Source organism: Myotis yumanensis, unplaced genomic scaffold, assembly GCF_028538775.1.
Source record: "Myotis yumanensis isolate MYYU_CA2020_CCGP unplaced genomic scaffold, mMyoYum1.0.hap1 SCAF_11, whole genome shotgun sequence".
Classification (NCBI taxonomy): domain Eukaryota; kingdom Metazoa; phylum Chordata; class Mammalia; order Chiroptera; family Vespertilionidae; genus Myotis; species Myotis yumanensis.
The window spans coordinates 52,373,856-52,396,503 of record NW_027223762.1 but is presented as its reverse complement, the minus strand read 5'-3'; the positions used below and the strand labels follow the sequence as shown (position 1 = coordinate 52,396,503).

At 41.8% G+C, this 22,648-nt stretch overlaps 1 protein-coding gene across 4 annotated transcripts in view; it reads right to left on the bottom strand.

Moving 5' to 3' along the window:
* DNAH6 (dynein axonemal heavy chain 6) overlaps nt 1-22,648 on the bottom strand; it is a 253,702-nt gene that overhangs the window by 181,139 nt on the left and 49,915 nt on the right. For all 4 annotated transcript variants that reach the window (XR_011473183.1, XM_070429592.1, XM_070429593.1 and 1 more), the window contains exons 10-16: nt 21,942-22,058; nt 15,136-15,336; nt 12,258-12,378; nt 9,085-9,236; nt 7,320-7,472; nt 4,789-5,040; nt 1,369-1,497 (exon numbers count right to left, since the gene is read on the bottom strand). Coding sequence is in view for 3 of the 4 variants with exons in the window: in XM_070429592.1 (XP_070285693.1) it covers nt 1,369-1,497; nt 4,789-5,040; nt 7,320-7,472; nt 9,085-9,236; nt 12,258-12,378; nt 15,136-15,336; nt 21,942-22,058 (1,125 nt within the window). In the remaining variant the exon portion in view is untranslated. The remainder of the gene's footprint in view (nt 1-1,368; nt 1,498-4,788; nt 5,041-7,319; nt 7,473-9,084; nt 9,237-12,257; nt 12,379-15,135; nt 15,337-21,941; nt 22,059-22,648) is intronic.

Below are 22,648 nucleotides of genomic sequence, written 5' to 3'. Positions count from 1 at the left end.
ATACTGTGTTTTTGTCGCTCGAATGAATTTTATTATTTCTTAAAGGTTCTTCACATATGTACACCTTAAGAGATATCAAGTAGGCATAACATGTTCTCAAAAAATTAGGGTTGGCACGCAGAGGAATTTTGAGTCAGAGATTTTGCTGGTTTTGGCACGCACTCACAAAAAGGTTGCCCACCCCTGATCTATGTTCACAGTAACACTGTTGAAAGTGCTTGTGCATCAGTGTCATTTCTGTGGACATGTTTTAAAAACACATGTAGACTGACAGCTCTCAAAGGGAAGGGGGGAGGAGGGCAGGAAGAGACTAGCCAAAGAACTTATATGCATATATGCATAGTCCATGTGTTACACGATTCCAGGGCAGGAGGAATAGAGAAACTGAGACAGGAAAGTTAAAACAAGGCCAAACGGTATGGGGCAATTTGCAGCCAGCTATTAACTAAACAGCCATTATCTTCCCCAGAGCACCAGAGCAAATGGTTTAAAAACCTCCCTAATGAGAGAATACAGAAAGGGATGGAGGGAAGAGAAGGGGGGAAAAACGGGCAGTTTTACCCCCTAAGCAGAGAAGCCAGCAATCTCAAGGCTTGGCAAGATAAAATTACCAGGTGCTTCTCATGAATTCTGGGAAGGCCACAACAATGTAAAAAAACGGACCTTGAGAATTAATCTGCACCAAAATAGTCAGCAGAGGAATTCCAAAGCCTATAGACAGGAGGGTGTATAATCCCTCAGACCCCCACCCAACCTGCTCTTCAGATGAGCTGAGAGCCTGTCTGCTTCATAAGCCAGTGTATAGGTTTGCTTGCTTTGCTTTTGCTTTTTTCAATAAAGATGCATGCTTTAATTGCTTTAATTAGTTGGCTTTTCACAACGCAGTGAAGGTCTCTCGTATAAATTCATTTATGTGAGAATACGTGGATCGAGGTTGGGGACAGCCCTCACCCACTGGCTCAGGGGGCTGTCCTGTAACAGCTCTCTGGTGTCCGTGAGAGGTGTCTCTAACACAGTGGTTCTCAACCTTCTGGCCCTTTAAATACAGTTCCTCATGTTGTGACCCAACCACGAAATTATTTTCATTGCTACTTCATAACTGTAATGCTGCTACTGTTATGAATCATAATGTAAATATCTGATATGCTGGATGGTCTGTGAAAGGGTCGTTCAACCGCCAAAGGGGTCGACTCACAGGTTGAAAACCGGTGCTCTAACACCTGGACACAGACAATATTTAGGTGAAGGTCTGGGCGGAGGGAGAGCCAGGTGGAGGGTGACAAAGGGAGGAAACGGGGACATCTGTAATACTCTAAATAATAAAAATAAATTCAAAAATATTAAGAACACATGTAGAGCTGTCATTACCTTGAAATTTTTCTGGTAAGATTTATATTGAAATGCACGTTTCTGCAGATCATCCAGAACTAACTGCAGCTCAGTCAGTTGGGACTTTATTTTGTCCTGGTCGGCATTAATATCCAAAATCTGGGGATCCTGTAAAATTAAGGCAGCTTTTGAGTAGCAGTTCCTGCTTTTTGATGTAGACCATTGCAATAAATTAACAAACATTTTCAAAACATATTTTTCAAATTCTCTTCTCACTCTGCTTTTTATAAAATATGTTAAAATGATGGCTTTACCTTCATTGTAATGCAACACATATGTATTATAAAAACTATGGAAATGCATTAAAAATCTTATCCATGGGGATAACAATGATCTATACTAATAAAAGGGTAATATGCTAATTAGACCGGAAGACCTTCCAGAAGTCCTTCCGGACAAAGCCATGGTGGCAGGGCCGAGGCAGAGGTGGTTAGGGGCGATCAGGCCATGAAGGGAGGGCAGTTGGGGCAAGCAGGCTGGCAGGGGGGTACAGTTGGGGGCGATCAGGCCGGCAGGGGGGGCAGTTGGGGGCAAGCAAGCTGGCAGGCAGAGTGGTTAGGGGCAATCAGGCAGGCAGGCATGTGAGTGATTAGGAGCCAGCGGTCCTGGATTGCGAGAGGGATGTCCCACTGCCTGTGGGATCAGGCCTAAACCAGCAGTGGGACATCCCCTGAGGGGTCCCAGATTGGAGAGGGTGTAGGCCGGGCTGAGGGACACCCCCCCCCATGCACAAATTTCGTGTACCAGGCCACTAGTTTTAAATAATACCTAATATATTTTCCTTCATCTGCTTTCATGTCCTACACTTCTTCCACAAATGTGACTTCAGGTAAAGAGAGGTGAGTGCAATAGAGAAAAGCAGGAAGAAACTATAATACAAGGAAATTTTTCATTTTATAATAAAAAAAATAGAAAGCCTTTGAATTCTGAGAGGGAGGAAGAGAGGACATAAAGAATCAATGGTCAGACATGTTTTCTGGCTGACCTGGTGGGTGGAAGCCCCATCCCGTGAAAAGGAATGGAAAAATTTAGGAACAAAGTAGAAACACCTAACCAGGTTTGGGAGAATCTGAGGCAACTGAGGAATCAGAGCTGTCATAGCCGTGGTGTGGGGAGGCCAACGATCCCATCCCCGATATAGCATGTCCCTGTACTCAAAATGGCAACATGTTCTTGGTTAGAAAAAGCGAAGGGAGATGTCCAAGGAGGAAGGGGCTTGGGTTGGCACTCTGGCGCCTCCTGGCTGGGAGTGGCATGCAGGGGATCGTGGACTCCTCATGGCCTTGATGCTGGCAGGGGCACTGCTGAAAGCACTGCTGGACAGAGGAAGTCTGAGGTCAGGATTAGGAAGTCACAGATGAGACTGCAGGCTACGGCAGAAATGGCGGAATGCAGCAGAAGGGGCTAGCATGGTACCGAAAGAACCAGGAAGGACCCTGAGCTGGCAGCTGTCTGGGACCCCCAGCCCCAGCCAACCTGCACTGGAAGCCCTGTGTTCCAGAGGGGAGCACGTGGACCAGACACCCCTCCCCTCCACCCACCGGGAGGAAATGCAGATTTCCCCTGATGGAGCTGCAGGGGGGAGGGGAGGGGAGCCAGGGTGAAGACCTGCTTGACAGGGAGTTCCAATTTTGAGTTAAAATCTATGCCAAAGAGACCAAATAAAAACAAAAGAGACATTTCAAATGGAAATAAATTGTGCGATCATCAATGGTCACATTTAGGTGTCTTCCTCCAATTCCCTTTATCAACAGGAGTGGCAGTCGTTGACAGTAAGATGGTACAATTTATGGAAATGGTGAAGTTGCAGTTCTTGGCTGGAGTGAGAATGAATTCATTCCAAAGCCTCTGGAGGAGGAGCACTTGCTGGAGAGAACCTCCGCTATCACTCTTGTGCGTGTGCATCATGCTTTTAAAAATGCACGACTACACATAAAGCACTTGCTGGCACTTCTGCTCTCTCTAGCAACCCATCTATACACGTAGGTACTGTTTGTAAACAAAGGATAATCACTCGTACTTTGTATTGCCTGCTCTGTATGGAAAGCAGTATATAGTGCAGCAGCTAACCAGGCTATTAATCATTGGAAGCAGATTGATTAAGCTTGAAGTCTGGTTCCTCCATTTATTATTACTTAACCTCTTTGTGTTTTGGTCTCCTTCTCTATAAAACTGTGACTAATAAAACTTTATCAGTGTTCTGAGGGTTAAATGAGTGAAAACATGCAAATGATCCTGGAAGCATTATTCATAATTGCCAAAAATGAACAATCCCAATGTCCATCGACTGTGGATAATTAAATTGTGATATATAATGAAACACTATATAATAATGAACATAGATAATAACCTACACAGCAACATGGATGGATCTCAGGAATGAAAATCAAAGGGCATACTATTGTATGATTCCATGTAATTGAAGTTCATAAACAGGCAAGACTAATTTATAGTTTAGAATTCAGGGTAGTGGGTGCATGTGGAAAGGAGGAAAGGGTTAGTGATAAAAGGGGACACTAAAGGAACCAGTAATGTTATAGTTCTTGACATGAGTAGTGGCTACATGATGTGTTCTCTTTCTGATAGTTCACTAAGCTGTACAGATATTACAGTTATGTACAGTTTTCTCTGTGTGAAAATACAAAAGTACTTTAGTACCTGACACATAACAAGTACACAATACATGTTAGTTACTTTTACATTCCCACGTTAATGCGTTTAAATGTATATTGTAATCTTTAATGTCTGTTTTGTATTCCTTTGGGTACATGTACCCTAACACATTTTACTAATCCTTTGTGGATGGACATTGACTTTTTCCCAATTATCCTGATTTGATTATAACTTTATATGGTTCTATACTTCTGTGATAAGTTTTAGTCAATGTTAAAATGGATCGTTACAAAATCAGATGTTCATATATGCATCAGTTAAGAATCACCCAGATGTCTATTTTAAATTATTAAAAAAATTCCCCTTGTATCTTTTGTATAGTAAAATTAGTGCAGGTTAACCAAATAGTCTTCATTATCATTATTGCTTTATATTCTGCCTCTTCCTAAATAGAAATTTTCGAATATGTGGCTAAGAAAACTCATTGTGAAGTAGCTATAAATATGCTAACAAATTGTAAAAACATGCATTTTAGAATAATAAGTACAAGCCAGTATAAATAAAATTCAATTATTATGTATATACTCTGCTTGCAATGGTCTGAAGTGTATTTAGTACTTAAGAGAGTTCAGAAATAGAAGTTCAAAGGCCATGTTAATTGGTCAGAATAAAGTCATATAAAACAGAAGTAAAATCAGATTAAAATAAAATAGGCTCCCGAAATGGTTCAATTAAAATACAGTAGTCAAACTTTATACATTTTTTAAAAAATCTTCCTTAACTTACCTGTGCTTGCAGCTTGACGTCGTTCACTTCATTGGTTAGATCTTCAAGATCTTTACCCAAATGCAGACAAAATTGCTTAATGCTTGCGTCTCTATCACCTACGGCTTTATCGATGGCATTCCGAACAGCAACAATGGATGGCTTCATGGTTGCAAAGACAGCAAAGTCTTCAGGCGGTGTGGGAACCTGGTACTGTTCAATGAGCTTGTACATTTGAATCACCACATTGCCTTCGTCTTCAAGGGTTTCAATCTGAAAGGAAACATGGGTTGCTTGTTAAATAATCCGAGTCCTGTTATACCCTGTAGGCCTTGTCTAACACCAGACAGCCTCTGAGCACTGGCTGAGGAGAGCCAGCACGTGAAGAGCGTGGGAAACTGACTGAAGCCTGTCAGGTGATCACTGCTGTCCTTGTTACAATACAAGTAATCAGGCCCGGGGGTAAGCTGTTCAGAGCTGAGCACGGTTAGCCTTATTCTTATGTTTACTTTTCTCCTTTCTCTTTTGTGCCAATATTTAAGGTTTTCAGGGACAACGCTTGCTGTGAGGATGCTCAGCTGTAATATCAGAGCCCCTGGCGTATGTGCTGAGCTGTGACTGTCCCAGCCCAGCCCTGAGCTGTGGACAGGCCATGTTCCTGCCTGCATAGATTCAGACCTCTAATCTATGATGAGCCTCCCACTATCCTTTAATAAAGACTGTTTCTACCTCTAACTGACTAAGAAACATCTTCACCTTGATGTCCTACCTTCAGTGGACAGCGTCTTTCCTAATTTTCTGGCAAGGGACTCTCCAATTTTGAGAGAACCCTCCTCCCCCAACTCCGTGATAGGGTCATAGACGAAGCAGCCATGTTCATCTATCTCAGTGGTTCTCAACCTTCCTAATGCCGCGACCCTTTAATACAGTTCCTCATGTTGTGGTGACCCCCAACCATAAAATTATTTTTGTTGCTACTTCATAACTGTAATTATGCTACTGTTATGAATCATAATGTAAATATCTGATATGCAGGATGTATTTTCATTGTTACAAATTGAGCATAATTAAAGCATAGTGCTTAATCACAAAAACAATATGTAATTACATATGTGTTTTCTGATGGTCTTAGGCGACCCCTGTGAAAGGGGTGTTCGACCCCCAAAGGGGTCGCGACCCGCAGTGGGCAACCCACAGGTTGAGAACCGCTGAAACTTGACTCAACCTCCTTGGTCACAAGCAGCATCAAATTGGGAGCTACCAATCTGACATAAGTCTGACCTCTCTTGAATGTGGAAAGAGTTAGACTGTAGCTGTGGGCAGAGGCCATTTGTTTCCACGTGGAGAAGATTGCAGAGAGAGGCTTTCGGAGAAATGGTTCTCAACCTTGGAAAGCTTGTTAAAACACAGATTGTTGAGCCTCCCCTCCCCCTCCAAGTTTCTGATTCAGAGGCCTAAGGTGGGCCTGAGGAATATGCACTTCTAACAGTTCCCATTGCTACTGCTGCTGCTGGTTTGGGGGCCACCCTTTGAGAAATACTGCTCTAGAGTTCTAGGGAGGAGCAGCGATGAAAGATGGAAAGAGAGAGGCCTTCTGATTTCCCTAGGCCAGTGGTTGTCAAACTTCGGCTCGAGAGCCACATGTGGCTCTTTGGCCCCTTGAGTGTGGCTCTTCCATAAAATACTGACTTCTGCGCATGGGCCACGGAGTTTCAATCGCACTGTACGTGTGCACCTGCACGTGGTATGTGGCTCGCGAGCCGCAGTTTGCGGACCACTGCCCTAGGCTGTACCAGTTCCTAGTTCCTGTCCTTTGTTGTGTTGTTGTTAATCCTCACCCAAGGATATTTTTTCCATTGATTTTTAGAGAGAGTGGAAGGAATGGAGGGAGAGAGAGAGAGAGAGAGAAAGGAAGAGAGGAAGAGAGAAAGAGAGTGAGAGAAACATTGATGTGAGAGAGACATATTGATTGGTTGCCTCCGCATACTCTCTGACTTGGGGTAGAGATCAAACCTTCAACATAACCTACTTTAGTCCTTATTTCCAGATCTGCAGAATAAAAATGATCTATACTTCTTATGTTTTTGTGAGAATTTAAAATGTAATGACTGTAAAAAATGCAGTGCAATGGCTGACCAGTAGTAGGAGTCTGAGCAGTGTTAGCTGTCATTGTTGTGTGTAGGGCATCTGCTTACTTTGTCTGAAAGTGTTTCTGATATTTCCACAGCTGTTCCTTGAGCTTCAATCCCTCCGTTTCTTTTTGTTTTTAATGATTTCAGAGAGGAAGGGAGAGGGAGGGAGGGAGAGAGAGAGAGAGAGATAGGAACAATGATGAGAGAGAATCACCGATTGGCTGCCTCCTGCATGCCCCCCACTGGGGGTCGAGCCTGCAACCTGGACATGTACCCTTGGCAGGAATCAAACCCGGGACCCCTTAGTCCACGGGTCGACGCTCTATCCACTGAGCCAAACCAGTTGGGGCCCCTCAGTTTCTTTTATCTGTCATTACCTATCACAAGATCTGCAATAATGAGTTGTAGGAATCAACTCACCCTTTCTTGAATTTCATCAAGAAATACTAAGCTGTTAACGTATTCTATGGTGGTCGATGGAACAAATTCAAGTTTGTACTCTGCATCTTGTGCCTCAGAGATAATGGCATCCACTTTTTGCTTGCTTTGACAAGGCAGCATATAATTTAGCACCTAGGAAAGAAAAAGAAAAAGTCAATCATAACTTTGATTATATTTTCATTTTACTATACATTGTAGGTCAACCCTAATTGACCATCTGTTCAATGAGCAAGTATTGGAAGCAGCAGTGTATATAAAGGGACTTTTTTTTTTCTTTCACATTAAATCCCTGCCAGGTAAATGAACCAACAGGAAGGGCAGGTTGTGAAGATCATTTCCAGAACAAACTACATTACACAACTTATTTAAAAGTTTGTCTAAACTCTCGGAGCTCTTGTAAACACCCTTTCTGAGACTTTGCCCTGGGTAGTGACATTGTCGTGTCCTCCCCAACGTCAATTCTGCTCCTTTCATGCTGGGTGGTAGCCATGTGGTTTGGGGGAAAATGGATCAATTTCTCCTTCAGAAACAAAGGTGGAGGCCGACTGATCACTAGGCACACAGGAGGCTGGCTGCCGTTGGCCAGAGTGATTGGGTAAGGGTGGACCTCGGGTCTTCGTTGATTCAATGAGACAGAGGTCCAGTACTGTTGTTTCAGACTGGGAGAAATGTGTGCTCAGCACCCCAATCTTCCTTTCTGTCTCGGTACAGAAACAAGGCAATAATGAGCTTGTGGAGCATTTCACCACCAAGTCACAAATGTGAGGGAATGTGAGCTTTATGGCGAAGCTGGCACATCAGGAGGCTCCGTAAAGACAATGAAAAGAAACAGAGTCTTGGTAACACCACGGAGTCACTACACCAAACCTCCCTGATGCCCATTCGCCCCCCCCCCCCCCACTCCCTCACTTTTTCTTTTTTTAAAGCTGCATAGCCTGTAAGTTTTCCGATTGCTTAAGCCAGTCTGAGAGCACTTTTCTTTGGCTTGGTATATAATTGTGTTCAAACTGCTGAAATTGAATTGAATTTGCTCCAATTGTACATTTTGTCTTTTTCAACAGATGAAGAAGCAAAGCTCTAGGAGAAAGCCCAAGGTCACACAGCTAATTACAACAGAACAGGAACCAGCACTTCTGAGCCGTCTTTTATAAAGGGCTCAGAAGTTTTCTGTAAGGGCCAGAGAGTAACTGTTTTAGATTTGCAAGACATATAGTCTCTGTCACAACTACTCGGCTTTGCCCTTGTGGTGAGAAAGCACCCACAGACTACACTACACCTAAGCCAACAGTCACAGCTGTGTTCTCATAAACTGTACAAACCAGGTGGGGGGCTGGACGGACCCTGGGAGCTACCGCTTGCCAAGTACCAAAATATAACCAGGTCTTTAGGGACAGTGTCAGATCAGGAAATGACCTCCCGAGTGTGACCTCAGCATCCTAGAATGAGGAAGCATTCCCACAGAACGTGACACCAAGAAGCCTTGAAATATTCCAACAAAGGAAAAAGGAGTAAGAGTAAGAGGCTAGTCTGAGGCTTGCAGTCCCTCTCTTTTTTCATCTGAAAGCTGACTGTGCTTGGAACAGGAAGCAGAATGTGGAACTTTTCCTAGAAATTAAGAATGCCCAGTAGACTTATGTTAATTTTAAACACTGGCAATACTAGAAAATACAGTTTATTTGCAGTAGAAAAGTCATAAAATAATTGTAGAGGCCATAATTAAAATTTTTTCCTAGTTCATAGTTACCTCCAAACATCGCAAAGGTGAGGGAATCAGTTTTTCCTTCAGCAGCTTCGTGTCAATGAGCAGCAAGCCGACATTTCTGGTGGGTCTTAGGGCTAAAGCATCCTTGTGCTGTCTGTGATACTTTTCCAGTTGTTCACTGAAGAACTTAACATCTACATAAAATAATTCACATAAAGCAACACATTAGATTAGGTTTTGAAGGGTTGTTATGAAATATATTAAAAATCATTGCATTAATAAATATACATATGTATTTATGTTATTCCTATGTAAGCTTCTTTGTGTAACTTTAACATGTTAACTCATAGTTCTTTATTTTACTAGAGGCCTGGTGCATGAATTCGTGCACAGGTGGGGTCCCACGGCCCGCCGGCCATCAGGGCTGATCGAGGCCGTCTGGCCCAGTCCCGATCAGGGCCATGGGGGCCCAACTGGCCAGGGGGAGGGGCTGCGGGAGGTTGGCTGGCCATGGGAGGTTGGCTGTGGGACTGCACTGACCACCAGGGGGCAGCTCCTGCATTGAGCATCTGCCCCCTGGTGGTCAGTGTGTATCATAGCTACCAGCCAGTCATCTGGTTGTCCAGTCCTAATGGTCTCTTAGGCTTTTAAATATATAGATTCTTGTAATAAGAAATGAATAAGTAATAATTAAATGTTTTAAAGTAACAATTAAATATGTAAATATGTTCCCAGCTCCTATTAAGAGATGGCAGGTGAAAATAGCATAATTGCAGTAGAGGATCTCGTTTGGAATGGACCAGATTCTAAAGTCAGGTTGATTTGAAATTGGGCTCTGTCTAAGGGTTCTCCACAAAGGAAAGCATCTTGAGGATATTAACAATAAACGCTTGAGACACAAGAGATCAAGCATAGCTCAAGTTTTCCCCATTCCTCTTTCCACCACCTCTGCCAACCTGCTCGCACATCATGCTCAGGGCCTTTGCCAGCTTGCACCTGCCATGTGCTGCAGTTGGGTTTGATGATCTTCCTGCCTCCATTTCCTCCCTTCCCCCGTCCACCTGAAACCAGTGGAAGCCTGGTTATCCTTGAATACACTTTTATCAGGCTACTGGTCAAACACAACCCTTCCTAACAGTCATACAGTACTAAACTACTCTGCTTGCAAGTTTAACTTATTTCCAATTACTTCCTCCACGTGGGTCAGATTGAGCTCCTGAGTGAATCCTGGAGATCAAGAGTGTTGACTCCTGCCTTCATCCATGTCCTCTCCTCTCCTGAATACAGGGGGAGTTTGACATGTATAAAGAGCACACCAGACAGAGTGTTTGAAGACCTAGGACTAGTCTTTAAACCCACATGTCACTTAATCTTCCTGATTCAGCTTCCTCACAATAGAAAAAAGGACAATTACCTACCCTATGTTTATTGATTTTAGAGAGAGTGAAAGGGAGGAAGAGAGGAGAGAGAGAAACATTGATGTAAGAGAGAAACATCGATTGGCTGCCTTCCTCAAGCACCCTGACGGGAGATTGAACCTGTAACCTAGGTATGTGCCCTGACTAGGAATAGAACCTGCAATCTTTTGGTGTACAGGATGATGCTCCAACCAACCAAGCCAACTGGCCAGGGCGAACACAGAGTCTTTTTACCTGGTATCATGTAAATATCCTTTCTAATAGTGTTCTAAGAAATACCAGTTTGGGAAACACCAGTTTGGTCCAATACTCTCATTTTATACATAAAGAAATTTAGATCAATAAGGTTATTGATCTAATAACCATGTTTCTCTTTTACCATAGTCACACAGCCAAAGAGAAAGAGAAGAGCAAAGCTGATAGAAGAGAAATAAGATTTATTTTCTATCTCCTTTTTGAGATTGACAGGTAATATGTACAGTGGTTAAACAGATAAGCTTTCAAGTCAGAGAAAAGTGTTTCTATACCATTTACTAGCTGTGCAATTTTGCAGTTTCCTTATCTCTATACTAGAGGCCTGGTGCACAAAAATTCACGCACTGGGGGGAGGCGGTGTCCCTCAGCCCAGCCTGCCCCCTCTCACAGTCCGGGAGCCCTCCGGGGATGTCCTACTGACAGCTTAGGCCCACTCCCCAGGGAGCGGGCCTAAGCCACAGTCTGGCCTCCTTCTGTGGGAGGCAACTGGCCAATCAGGGGAAGATGCCACCCTATCACTCCGCTGCTGCTGCCACTGCCGGCCGCCGCAGCTGTGAGGCCTGAGTCCACTGCTGCCTGAGCTCGGGGCCTCGCGGCTGCCACCAGTCACTGCCATGGCTGCCTGTCTTTGGCCCTCGCAACCACTGCAGCTTTATCTGGAAGGACGTCCAGAAGACGGCTGCTCTAATTAGCATATTACCCTTTTATTAGTATAGATGTCTTCATTTTTTTTATTTGTAAAATGAGAATACCAATACTCACCTCATAGAACTATAAGGAATAGGTGAGATACCTGAGAAATTACTTAGCACAGTATCTAGCAAGTTATTAGTGTTCAGCAAGTACAGAAGTTACGAGTAAACACTGACTTACAGAAACATAGTGGTAAGATATGGCTGACAATGTGAGGAAGCTAGAACCTGTCCCCGGATCATCTTCTGGGGCTGTTCAGGGGACACTCTGACTCAAAGTTCATTCAAACAGACATTTATTAATTACCTATAATATGTGCAAGGCAATGTTACAGTATTTTGAGGGAATATGATAACAGGCAAGGCCTGCTATCTAAGGGGCAAAGTTACCTTCTATTAATCTCTAGCAAACAACTGGGTTTAGAGGTTTAGGAATTGCCAGTTTCCAAAATCATTAGAAACACAGCCCTCAGGAGCCCAGGTCAAGGAACTCCAAAGTCCCAGCCATTAGACAGTGCCTGTGAGACTCTGGTTCCAGGACTGGGACAGGATGGACGAACCGAGGCAAAACTAGATGAAGGGAAACCTGGGAGTCTGGTGATCTCATCCTCATGGGAACTTGAAGGATTAAAGTTGTCCAATGTGAGGATGTGGTAGCAGGAGACTGGGAGGCCTTGGGCTCAAGGCTGTGAGTAGAAGCTCAAAGTGATCGGAATTGGTTGCTTGGGTTCAGCCTATTCCATGTGCTGAAATGCAAGGAAACCACCACTCACCACCAAACAAACCTAGAAGACGATAAACCTCGAGGTCCCTATCAAAAATAATTAGTAAGGAAAATTAGAAAAGTTACCAGGTTCCTGAAGTTTAAGAGCTTCTAAGTCCAGACTTTCATTTTCCCTGAAAAATAACTGGAACTTTTCAAATGTAGCTGCATATAGTTGGGCAGATTCAAATGCTGCCTTTATGGTTTCCTAAATGTTATAAATAAACAGAGAAATACAATTTTATTTTTCTTGAGCAGAATTCAATTCAATGTAAATAAATAAACAAATACAAATGCCTGCTCTGGGTCCAACAATATGCTTTGACCTGGGGGTACATAAGTGAGGGAAGATGCTATCCTACAGGTCCAGGAGCAGCAGCTAGCGAGTCTCTTACGACGTTAACATTTTTTAAAATCTTTGAATCTGTTTCTTATGATTGAAAGAACGAAAACTGGTAATTTTGTAGCTTCACAGTGAACTTACACATCACTAATAATCATATGGCAAGAGAATGTCTGTTTCCAAATTGCAAATGTTATGTCTCAGTTGAAGTGTTTTTGAGCAAAGGCAAAGTGTTCAGCATATCTATAGAATGAATGGCTTAATCTTACTGTGAAGTCCTCTGTAGTGGCCAGGCTTGTTCCAAAATGTCTTTCATAATTTCCCCTAATAAAACCCTTTCCTTCACTTAAACTTGGCTACAACCACCTTGTCCCCACAAAATTTCTTCAAATCAAAACAATAATTGCCCATCATTTCAGTCCCTTATTACCTGTGTCAATATATATGATCATAGTTCAATGCCTGTGAAAGGCAGTTAGCCTTGGTCCATGACTCCCTGGCTGCACTCCATAGCTTTCCCTTATTTTTCCTATCAAGATTATTTTGCAAATGACTACAATTTGTCCCAGGGAAAACTAGAATGGAATTGCTCATTCCCAACATACCCAGGCTAGTCATGCTTTATGGAGAATGGCTAGTATAGAAAGTTTAATGACATAAAAGAGCACACACCCTATATGGTTACATTTAGCTATTTGTTCATTTATTTCCTTTTAATAGGCTCTTTATCTATTCTTCTGCACTCTTCCGACTGTTTATTTCTTTACATTAAAAATTGAGAGGAAGGCCCGACCAGTGTGGCTTAGTGGTTGAGCATCGACCTATGAACCAGAAGGTCACGGTTCAATTCCTGGTTAGGGTACATGCCTGGGTTGCGGGCTCAATCCCCAGTGTGGGGCATGCAGAAGGCAGCTGATCAATGATTCCCTCTCATCATTGATGTTTCTATCTCTTTTTCCCACTCTTCCCTTCTCTTTGAAATCAATAAAAATAAATAAATAAATAAATAAAATTTTTTTTAATTGAGAGGAAGAAACTGTCAAACTTGTGTTTCCTTTGAGCTTACTTAATAGTATCTCTGATTTGTGATCATACGGGTCATAGCAACATGTTCAAAATATGATTTGAAACTCTGTATTCTGAAATAATTTCACATTCACATTGCTGGAATAGTACAAAGAATTCCATATATCTGTCACCAAAATTCACTAAAATTCCTTATTATATTTGCTTTATCATTCCCTATATATATCATTTTACTATGAACCATTTGGGAGAAAGGTGATGACATGAGAGACTTCACCCTTAAATATTTCAGATGTATTTACTAAACACAAGGATGTCTTTTTACATGAGCATAGTACAATAATCTAAATCAGGAAATTAACATTAACATGAATTGTATTATCTAATTATAGACCTTATACAAATTTTGCTATTTTTTCCAAAAATGTCTGTCATAGAAAACAAATTTTTTTTTCTGGTTCACTATCCTATCCAGGATCATGTTTATCATCTTGTTATATCTTTTGGTTTCCTTTAATCTGGAACAATTCCTCAATCTTTATTTGTCTTTCATTTTTGAAAAATATATTTCATTTGTATGTGTGCTTATACTGCCTAGTGCTAAGATTCAGTTGCACATTTTGGCAGTAATACCACAGAAGCAACAGGAGTTCTCAGTGCATCATGTCAAAAGAGACGTAATGTCAATTTGTTGCACTACTGGTGATGTTAACATGTTCGTTAAGGTGGTGTCTGTCAGTCTTTGTCACTGCAACCTTACTATTTTCCCTCTTGAAGTCAATAAATATCTTATGCAGAGGTACTTTGAGAGAATATCCTGTTTCTCATCATACTTTCCCCTACACATTTTAGTATGTATTGGAGGTACCTGCCTATTCCTATGATGGCTCATGTGTCTCTGTTTATGTTCCATTTATGTTTTACTAGAGGCCCGATGCACAAAATGCGTGCAAGGGGCTTAGCCCTCACAGCCCCGGCTTCATCTGGAAGGTTGTCCAGAAGGTTGTTCAGTCTAATTAGCATATTAGCTCTTTATTATATAGGATTGCATCTCCTGTATGATAAAAATGTTCCCTTTCGTTCCTTTCTTGTTCTTTTTTAATCTCATTTTCTACCCCAGAAGTAACGTTGTCTCAAATATCTTGCACTTTTAATTCCTTTTCCTGTTGTCAGTGTTCTGATCAACCAGGACTATTTATTTATTTACTTACTTATTTTGTTAACTCTCACCTGAAGATATTTTTCCATTGATTTTTAGGGAGAGTGGTAGGGAGAGGGAAAGACATGTGAAAGAAACATCCATGTGAGAGAGACACATTGATTGGTTGCCTTCTGCACGAGCCCGGACCAGGGCCTGGGCCGGGGAGAAGCCTGCAACCAAAGTACAGCAGTACCCTTGACCAGAATTGAACCCAGGACCCTTTGATCCACAGGCTGACGTTCTATCCACTGAGCAAACCGGCAAGGGCCAACTAAGACTTTATAAAAAAACAGTTTACCATTTAAAGATTAAGTAGCATTCAATTCAAAGATAAGGAAGGAAGAAAACGTATTGCTCAATTTCTTAAATATTAGTTTCAGTAATAGTAAATATACCTTTATTTGAAAGATAATTGTGTGAAAATTCTTATCATCATCAAATACTGAAGACAAGCTGGGACCAAATCCACAAGTTTTTTCTTCAAGTTTGTTGTTAATATAAGGTCTGGTGAAAGCATCAAAATATGTGTCAGGCACGAGATTAGGAACTGATAACACGGTGCTCTGAAACTGATTAATTGCACCTGAAATACCATACTGTTAGAGAGAAAAGAAGAAACATAAATGTAAATACATACATGGTTATATTTATGAATTATTTTGAATTTTCTGAAATGCTAAAATAAGTAAGAATAGCTAATTAAACCATGGCAGATACTATGTTGATTCTAAGTATATGAGAAATCAGAAGACACAGCCACTGCCTTCAGGAAAGATATTTTCTAATTGAAAGAGAAGCAGATAAAATTTATAACACATATGATGAATTCTATATTTGAAATATGAACAAAACACAGAAAAGTCACAGGGAAGACAGGTCAGAGTATGCCAAAGAGAATCAGAGAAAGTTTAAAGGGTAGGTTAAAAGTTTATATTCTTTTGAGTAGTAATTTCCATTATAAAAATCTATCCTAAGAGAAAAAATAGACATGTAAATAAAGATTCATGTGCAAGGATACTCACTGCAGTATTACTTACAATAAAAACTTATTAAAGAAACACCTAAGTGTTTAAAAACAGGAGTATAGTTAGACTGTAATAAATTTATACAATGGAAAATTAGAAAAGCCTTCAACATGGTGTCTCCAACGATTAATCAATGATATGGGGAAAATCTTATGATAAATGTTAAGTTTAAAAAAGAGAGAGAGCAGGATAAAATGGATATGTAATATTCCATTTAAAAATGTCTTTATAAAATCTCATGGTAAGTTAGGTGTGTTAGTATATTAGTGAAACAAAAGTGGGGAAAATATAAAAATGTTAAAGGGTTATTCCTATTTCTGACACATGGAATTATAGATGATTTTAATAATATTTTTGTGTTTGTCAAATTCACTTCAATGAGCATTTATTAATTTACTAGAGGCCTGGTGTACAGATTTGTGCACATTGAAAGGAAATTAATTAGAAGGTGGCCGGTGGGGTGGGACTGGGTGAGATGGGCCCGACACGCCCTGGAGCCAACCTCCCTCGGTCCCTCCCTAGCGTCTGTGAGTGAGCGGGGTCCTTCTGGCAGGTGGGGTCCCTTGGCCTGGCCTATGGGGATCAGACTGAAACTGGTAGTCTGACATCCCCTGAGGGGTCCCATAGTGCGAGAGGGCACTCTGCAAAGTTGCGATCACTCAGCAGCTCCTGCATTGAGCATCTTCCCCCTGGTGGTCAATGCGTGTCATAGCTACCAGCCAGTTGACCGGTTGGCCAGTTGCTTAGCATATATATATATATATATATATATATATATATATATATATATATATATTTATATATATATATATATATAAAATTTATAATAAATGCAAAATCTAACTAGAGAAAATGAGGTAAAGAAAAGGTACTTCTTGAAATAAGTCTTAAACAATAAGCAGGTACCAATGTCACCCCAATAAATTTAATCAATAAAATAAATAATTAATCGGGGGCTTGTGAAGTATACAAGACAGGAGGACAATCCTTGTAAGTCATTGTGTGTGAGAGGCCTGAAGGGGCTGGTAGGGTTGAGTGCCTTAAGTCATTTAACTGGAGAAACAGGACATGATGCAGTTGGTCCCCTCTAGGCCAGTACTCCCCAGGTTGTGACCAGGGACAACCCTATGGATAAAAAGGTCCCGATGCCAAGTACATTTGGGAAGAAATCTTGGGTTAAACAGGAGTCTCCTCTGGATCTGGGGAATAGGATTTTAAATATTCTGATGCATATCACAACCGCCTTTCTCCTAGGATGCCTATCAACACCTTACAGAGCATCCTTTGAAAAATGCTATCATAGGCATGGAGAAATTTTAATTTTAAGGGACATGATCAAATGTGCCTATAAAATAATCTTACTGTCAGCAATGTAGAAAATGCATTAGAAGGAAGAGAGGCAGGTAGATAAGAACAGACTATTAACGCAGGCCAGTGAGAGATGAAGTTCCCACTGAGAGGGACTTCAAGTAATGATGAACACATAGGATTCAGTAAGTTGATCTCAAAGAGGTAAGAGGGAAACTAGGAAGATTTCCCATTGCTGATTTGAGCATCTGGGTAATGCTTTTCATTAAGATGGAGGTATGTAAGAAGGAGCAAGTTTTGGAAGAAGCTATAAGTTCAATTTATTTTGGTGAGTTGGAGTTAATCGTGGAGATTTCCAGATCTCAGTCTGGAAGAAAAGTACTGGCTGGAAATATATATATTTATAAATATCCATTCTAGAAGTGGTAGTTAGAACAATAGGCATCCACACAGAAAATATATAGCATGTGAAGAAGAAGAAGCCTTTCAGGACAGAAACAATCAAAGGTCAGACAAAAAAAAAAAAGGCTCTAAGAAAGAGGACTGAAAGAAAAAAAACACACAAGAGAAATTATAGAAAAGTGTGAAGTCTATTTCCAGACAGAGGTGGAAGCAATATATAGTCAAACACAACAGGAAGAAAAATAATTGAGAAATATAGGAATATAGAAAGCCATAGATAACTCAAGCAAGAACAATGTAAGATGTGAAGACTTAGGTATATAATTTTCCTTTAGATTAAGCTCTTGCCTGTGTTTGGGAAACTAGATGGGGATGCACATTAAGACTAATGACCAAAATGATAATAAAATAATTTAGAAAATTCATGAGTGATAGTCCTGTTTATACGGCTATTGGCTAGTTTGGGGTTACACAAAGTAAAATCTTACGTGTGGTGTGAACATGGGATTATGTCCATAGCATGGCCTACAACTTTAGGTGTAGGAATTAAAAATACCCATGTGGGCCAAAGAGAAATAAAGAGTATATTTCTAAAAAAAATAAAATAAAAACAGAAAGAACCAAGATGGTGGCATAGGTAAAGGCCTATACTTGCTGCCTCCCACAACCACATCAAAATTACAACTAAAATACAAAACAACTATCATCCAGAACCGCGGGAAAGCTGGCTGAGTGGAAGTACTACAATTAGAGAGGTAAAGAAGAAAGTGCATTGAGACTGGTAGGAGGTGCAGAGGTGCGGAACGGGCTGGTCCAGCACCAGATTGGGGCTGAGTGACCCAGATGCTCCTCTTAAAAGGCCAGCACCGCGAACTGAACTTACAAGCTCCCGCTTGCTCTGACCTCCAGTGCCCGGCAAGGCTCTGAGGGACCCAGACACATATGGGGAGAAACTGGACTATCTGGCACTTGGGAAGGAACTTGGGGGCAGCTTTCTTCCAGACAGAAGTGCTCACAGAGGTCATTGTTCCCGTGCTGGGACCTCCCTGGTGTAGGGCTGACTGGCAACCATGTCTGTTTGCTCCGCCCTAGTGATTCCCTGAGACCCCGCCCCACCGAATTTACAACCCCACCCAAGCTGTACACAGAGGCTTTTGCATATGAATGGCCTGTCCTTTCTCAGCCCAAAACCTGTCAAACAAGCTGCAGCTGGGTGAGGGGGCCCCAAAGCAATCAATAGAAGGCCCAAGGCTGGCACCAGTACCAGCCTGCCGTGCTTCACACCTGGGCCTCATCTGGGCACTTCTAAACCTGATACAAAGAGGAGGAATCTGCAGATCTCTCTATAGCTCCTGCTGCATGGCCCCAGGCAGTGGCTGACTTTACACCTCCCAGAGACCCAAGAGCCAGTGTACCCAGTGGTCAGTGTGAGACCATATCAGATTACAACTCTTCACATCCATATGTGACACACTCAAGGGGAAGACTCAGTGAGCAGCAAAGCCCCACTGAAGCAAGTCCTGCCTCATAAGGGTGTCTCCTGCACAGCAGCTCTACCACTGTAGTAGCAGCTGGTCCCCACAGCCAATTGGCCTGGAGGTCAATTCTTCCCAGTGACACCAAGAGCAATCAAGGCTCAACTACAACAAAACTGTGCACACAGCCCAAAAAGAGGTGCACCAAGAGTGTCCACTTCAGGTGATTGGGGAGGCTGAGCCACCGGGTCTTATAGGACACTTATTACACAAGGCCACTCTATCAACTCAAGGAGACTTAGCAGCTATCCAATACATAGAAACAAACACAGGGAAGCAGCCAAAATGCAGAGACAAAGAAACATGTCACAAATGAAAGAAATGGAAAAAAGCAAACTATTGGATATAGAATTCAAAACCACAGTTATAAAGTTACTCAAGAATCTTCTAGAAACCTCCAAGGACCTTAGTGAGACCTTCAAGGATCTTAGTGAGAATGGAGAAAAAATGGAAAAGGACCAGTCAGAAATTAAGCATACACTGACTGAAATTAAGAATAATATACAGGGATTCAACAGTAGACTAGAGGATTCTGAGAATCAAGTCAATGATTTGAAATACAAGGAAGCAAAAAACACCCAACCAGAAGAGCAAAAAGAAAAAAGAATCCAAAAATATGGGGATAGTGTAAGGAGCCTCTGGGACAACTTCAAGCGTACCAACATCTGAATTATAGGGATGCCAGAAGAAGAGAGAGAGCAAGATATTGAAAACCTATTTGAAGACATAATGACAGAAAACTTCCCTTACCTGGTGAAAGAAATAGACTTACAAGTCCAGGAAGCACAGAGAAGCCCAAACAAAAGGAATCCAAAGATGACCACACCAAGACACATCATAATTAAAATGCCAAAGGCAAAAGACAAAGAGAGAATCTTAAAAGCAGCAAGAGAAAAACAGTTAGTTACTTATAAGGAAGTGCCCATACAACTGTCTGCTGATTTCTCAACAGAAACTATGTAGGCCAGAAGGGGTGGCAAGAAATATTCAAAGTGATGAATAGCAAGAACCTACAACCAAGGTTACTCTATCCCGCAAAGCTATAATTCAGAATTGAAGGTCAGATAAAGAGCTTCACAGATAAGAAAAAGCTAAAGGAGTTCATCACCACCAAACCAGTATTATATGAAATGCTGAAGGGGATTCTTTAAGAAGAGGAAGAAGAAGAAAAAGATAAAGATAAAAAAAATTATGAACAACAAAGTGACAACAAATACATATCTATCAACAAGTGAATCCAAAAATCAAATGAATAAAAAATATGAACAGAATAAACTGGTGAATGGAATAGAATCAGGGGCATGGAAATGGAAGAGACTGACGATTCTCAGAGGGAAAGGGTGTGGGGAGGTGGGGGAAGAGATTAGACAAAGATCTTATATGCATGTATGCAGTACCTATGGACACAGACAATAGGGTGGTGAGGGCCTCGGTTGGGGTGGGAACTGGGTGGAGGGGAGCTATGCGGGGGAGGGGAGAGGGACCTCTGTAATAATCTCAACAATAAATATTGAAAAAATAAATAAAAATAAAAGAAATGGGGAGAGTGTCAAGGTTTTCCAAGGCCTGTCACTTGAGGCTAACGGAGAACAGCCAGCTGCTGTTGGAGAGACCTTTCTTGTGCCATCTGCTGCCCAAGGGCATGTGCCTTCCATGTGAAGGTCAGGAATCTTCTGGCCAGAGAGACATGAGAGCCCAGTGCCTCTCTGTGTGGGAACTCTTGAGCAAGGCCCAACCACAAGGCCCTCAGCAGTCTGCTTGTCCCTGTAAATATCCTGCAATGGCCCATCTGATAAATGACAGAATCACAGTCTGCTGGTGTTGGAAGCAACCTGAAAACTCATCTGCCTCCTCATCTTATAGATGCATAAACTGAACCCTGAAGTGACACGTGGTTTCCCAAGGGCAAAGAGCTTACTAATTGCAAAGTGAAGTTCGGAATCTCTAGAGAGCCTGATTACTAGTGTTTCTGTCCCCAGTATACCCGCTAAGGACAGAAAATACAGACTCTTACTGGTTTACTAATCTCCACATGTACAAAAGGTGGAAGGCAGAGGTCCAAGGTGGCTCCCAAGGTTCCCTCCCTCTGGTGTACATGCCCTGAATGCTCCTCTCGTGAGAATGGGAGGGACCTGTGCATCTGATGGGCTGCCACTCCATTGATTAGGTTACATTGTATGGAAATGTGAAGGGATTTTGCAGGTGTAATTAAGATCCCAATTCTGTTGCCTTTGAGTTAATCAGAAGGTGACCGTGCTGGGTAGATCTGACTGAATGAAATGAAAACCCTTAAAAGGGTGATTGGGCCCTTCCTGAAGGAGATTCCCCAGCCAGTCTGGACGAAGCAAAGACCCGTATTGTAAACTGCTCACAGAGTTTGCCACGGGGCAAGAAACTACTCGACGTTTCTAGGACCTAAAGTGGTTCCCAGCTCACGCCCCTCAAGAAAAAAGGGACCTCAGCCCCACAGCTGCATAGAGATGAATTTTTCTAACCACCTGAGGGAGCTTGGAAGTGGATCTGCTTCCGGTCTAACCTCTGAGGAGGCCTCATCGCAGCCAATGGCAGCCCGGGGAGGTCCTGAGGCAGAGTAGAAGCGAAGCAGAGCCCAGACCCATGGACACAGGAACTGTGCGATAGCAAATGCTTGCTTTTTAAAAAAGCTGCCAAGCTGGTGGTAACTTATTTCACAGCCATTGAGAACTGAAATAGCAAAACTTTCTCAGATGCAGCATGCTTTACACGATTTCAAAAATGGTACTTGCAACAGAGTGATTTCTTGAACTCCTCTTGAGCGATGCCTATAATGAATTCTAAATTTTGTTTAGAACTTGTAGGTTCTCTTGATGGTGTCCCTACCGAACTTCTAATCTGTCTCAAGTTAAGGAAAAAGTGTTAAACTTTTAGGTGATGTGATATATAAACACACACCAGAAAGTCTTCCAGAGAAGGTTCAAACAGTAGTGACTCCACTGTCAAGATCAGTTCTGTGAGGAACATGGGGATGAGTGACTCATCTTCTTCCAGCTTTTCCAACCCAGCAGCCACCTGAAACGAACACATGCGCAGTGTTATAGAGATACAAGTACCAAGGTGTAAGGCAGGCAACTTGTCTATTACAAGAGGCATGCAAACTTAAGCTTATACAATTAGCCGATTTTACAATGTTGGCATGTCTTTCAAAGAATATTACCACAGAAATTAAAAAATAAAGGCTGATATTGAAAAACTAGACAGCACTGTAAAACTCCTTGAAAAAATAGTATCAACAAGATGGAAAGGTAAATAAGGAACTGAACAACGTGTATAGCAGATAGAAGGTTAGTAATATTTAAATAGAAATCTACTTGATATACTCAGTAGAAATATATACTAATCCTATATAATAAAGAGCTAATATGCTAATTTGACCGAACAATAGAATGACCGTCTGGATGACCTTCTGAGGCTGTGAGGGGCTGCCAGGGCCGGCCGAGGCTGTGAGGGCCAAGTCCCTTGCACAGATTTCGTGCATTGGGCCTCTAGTATTATATAGTTAATACATAAATAGTAATATACTAGTACAAATGATCAATCAACCTCCTACTTCTCTTCCTGAAGATAATTTATTCAGTAATAACATTTATTGAGCATTTACT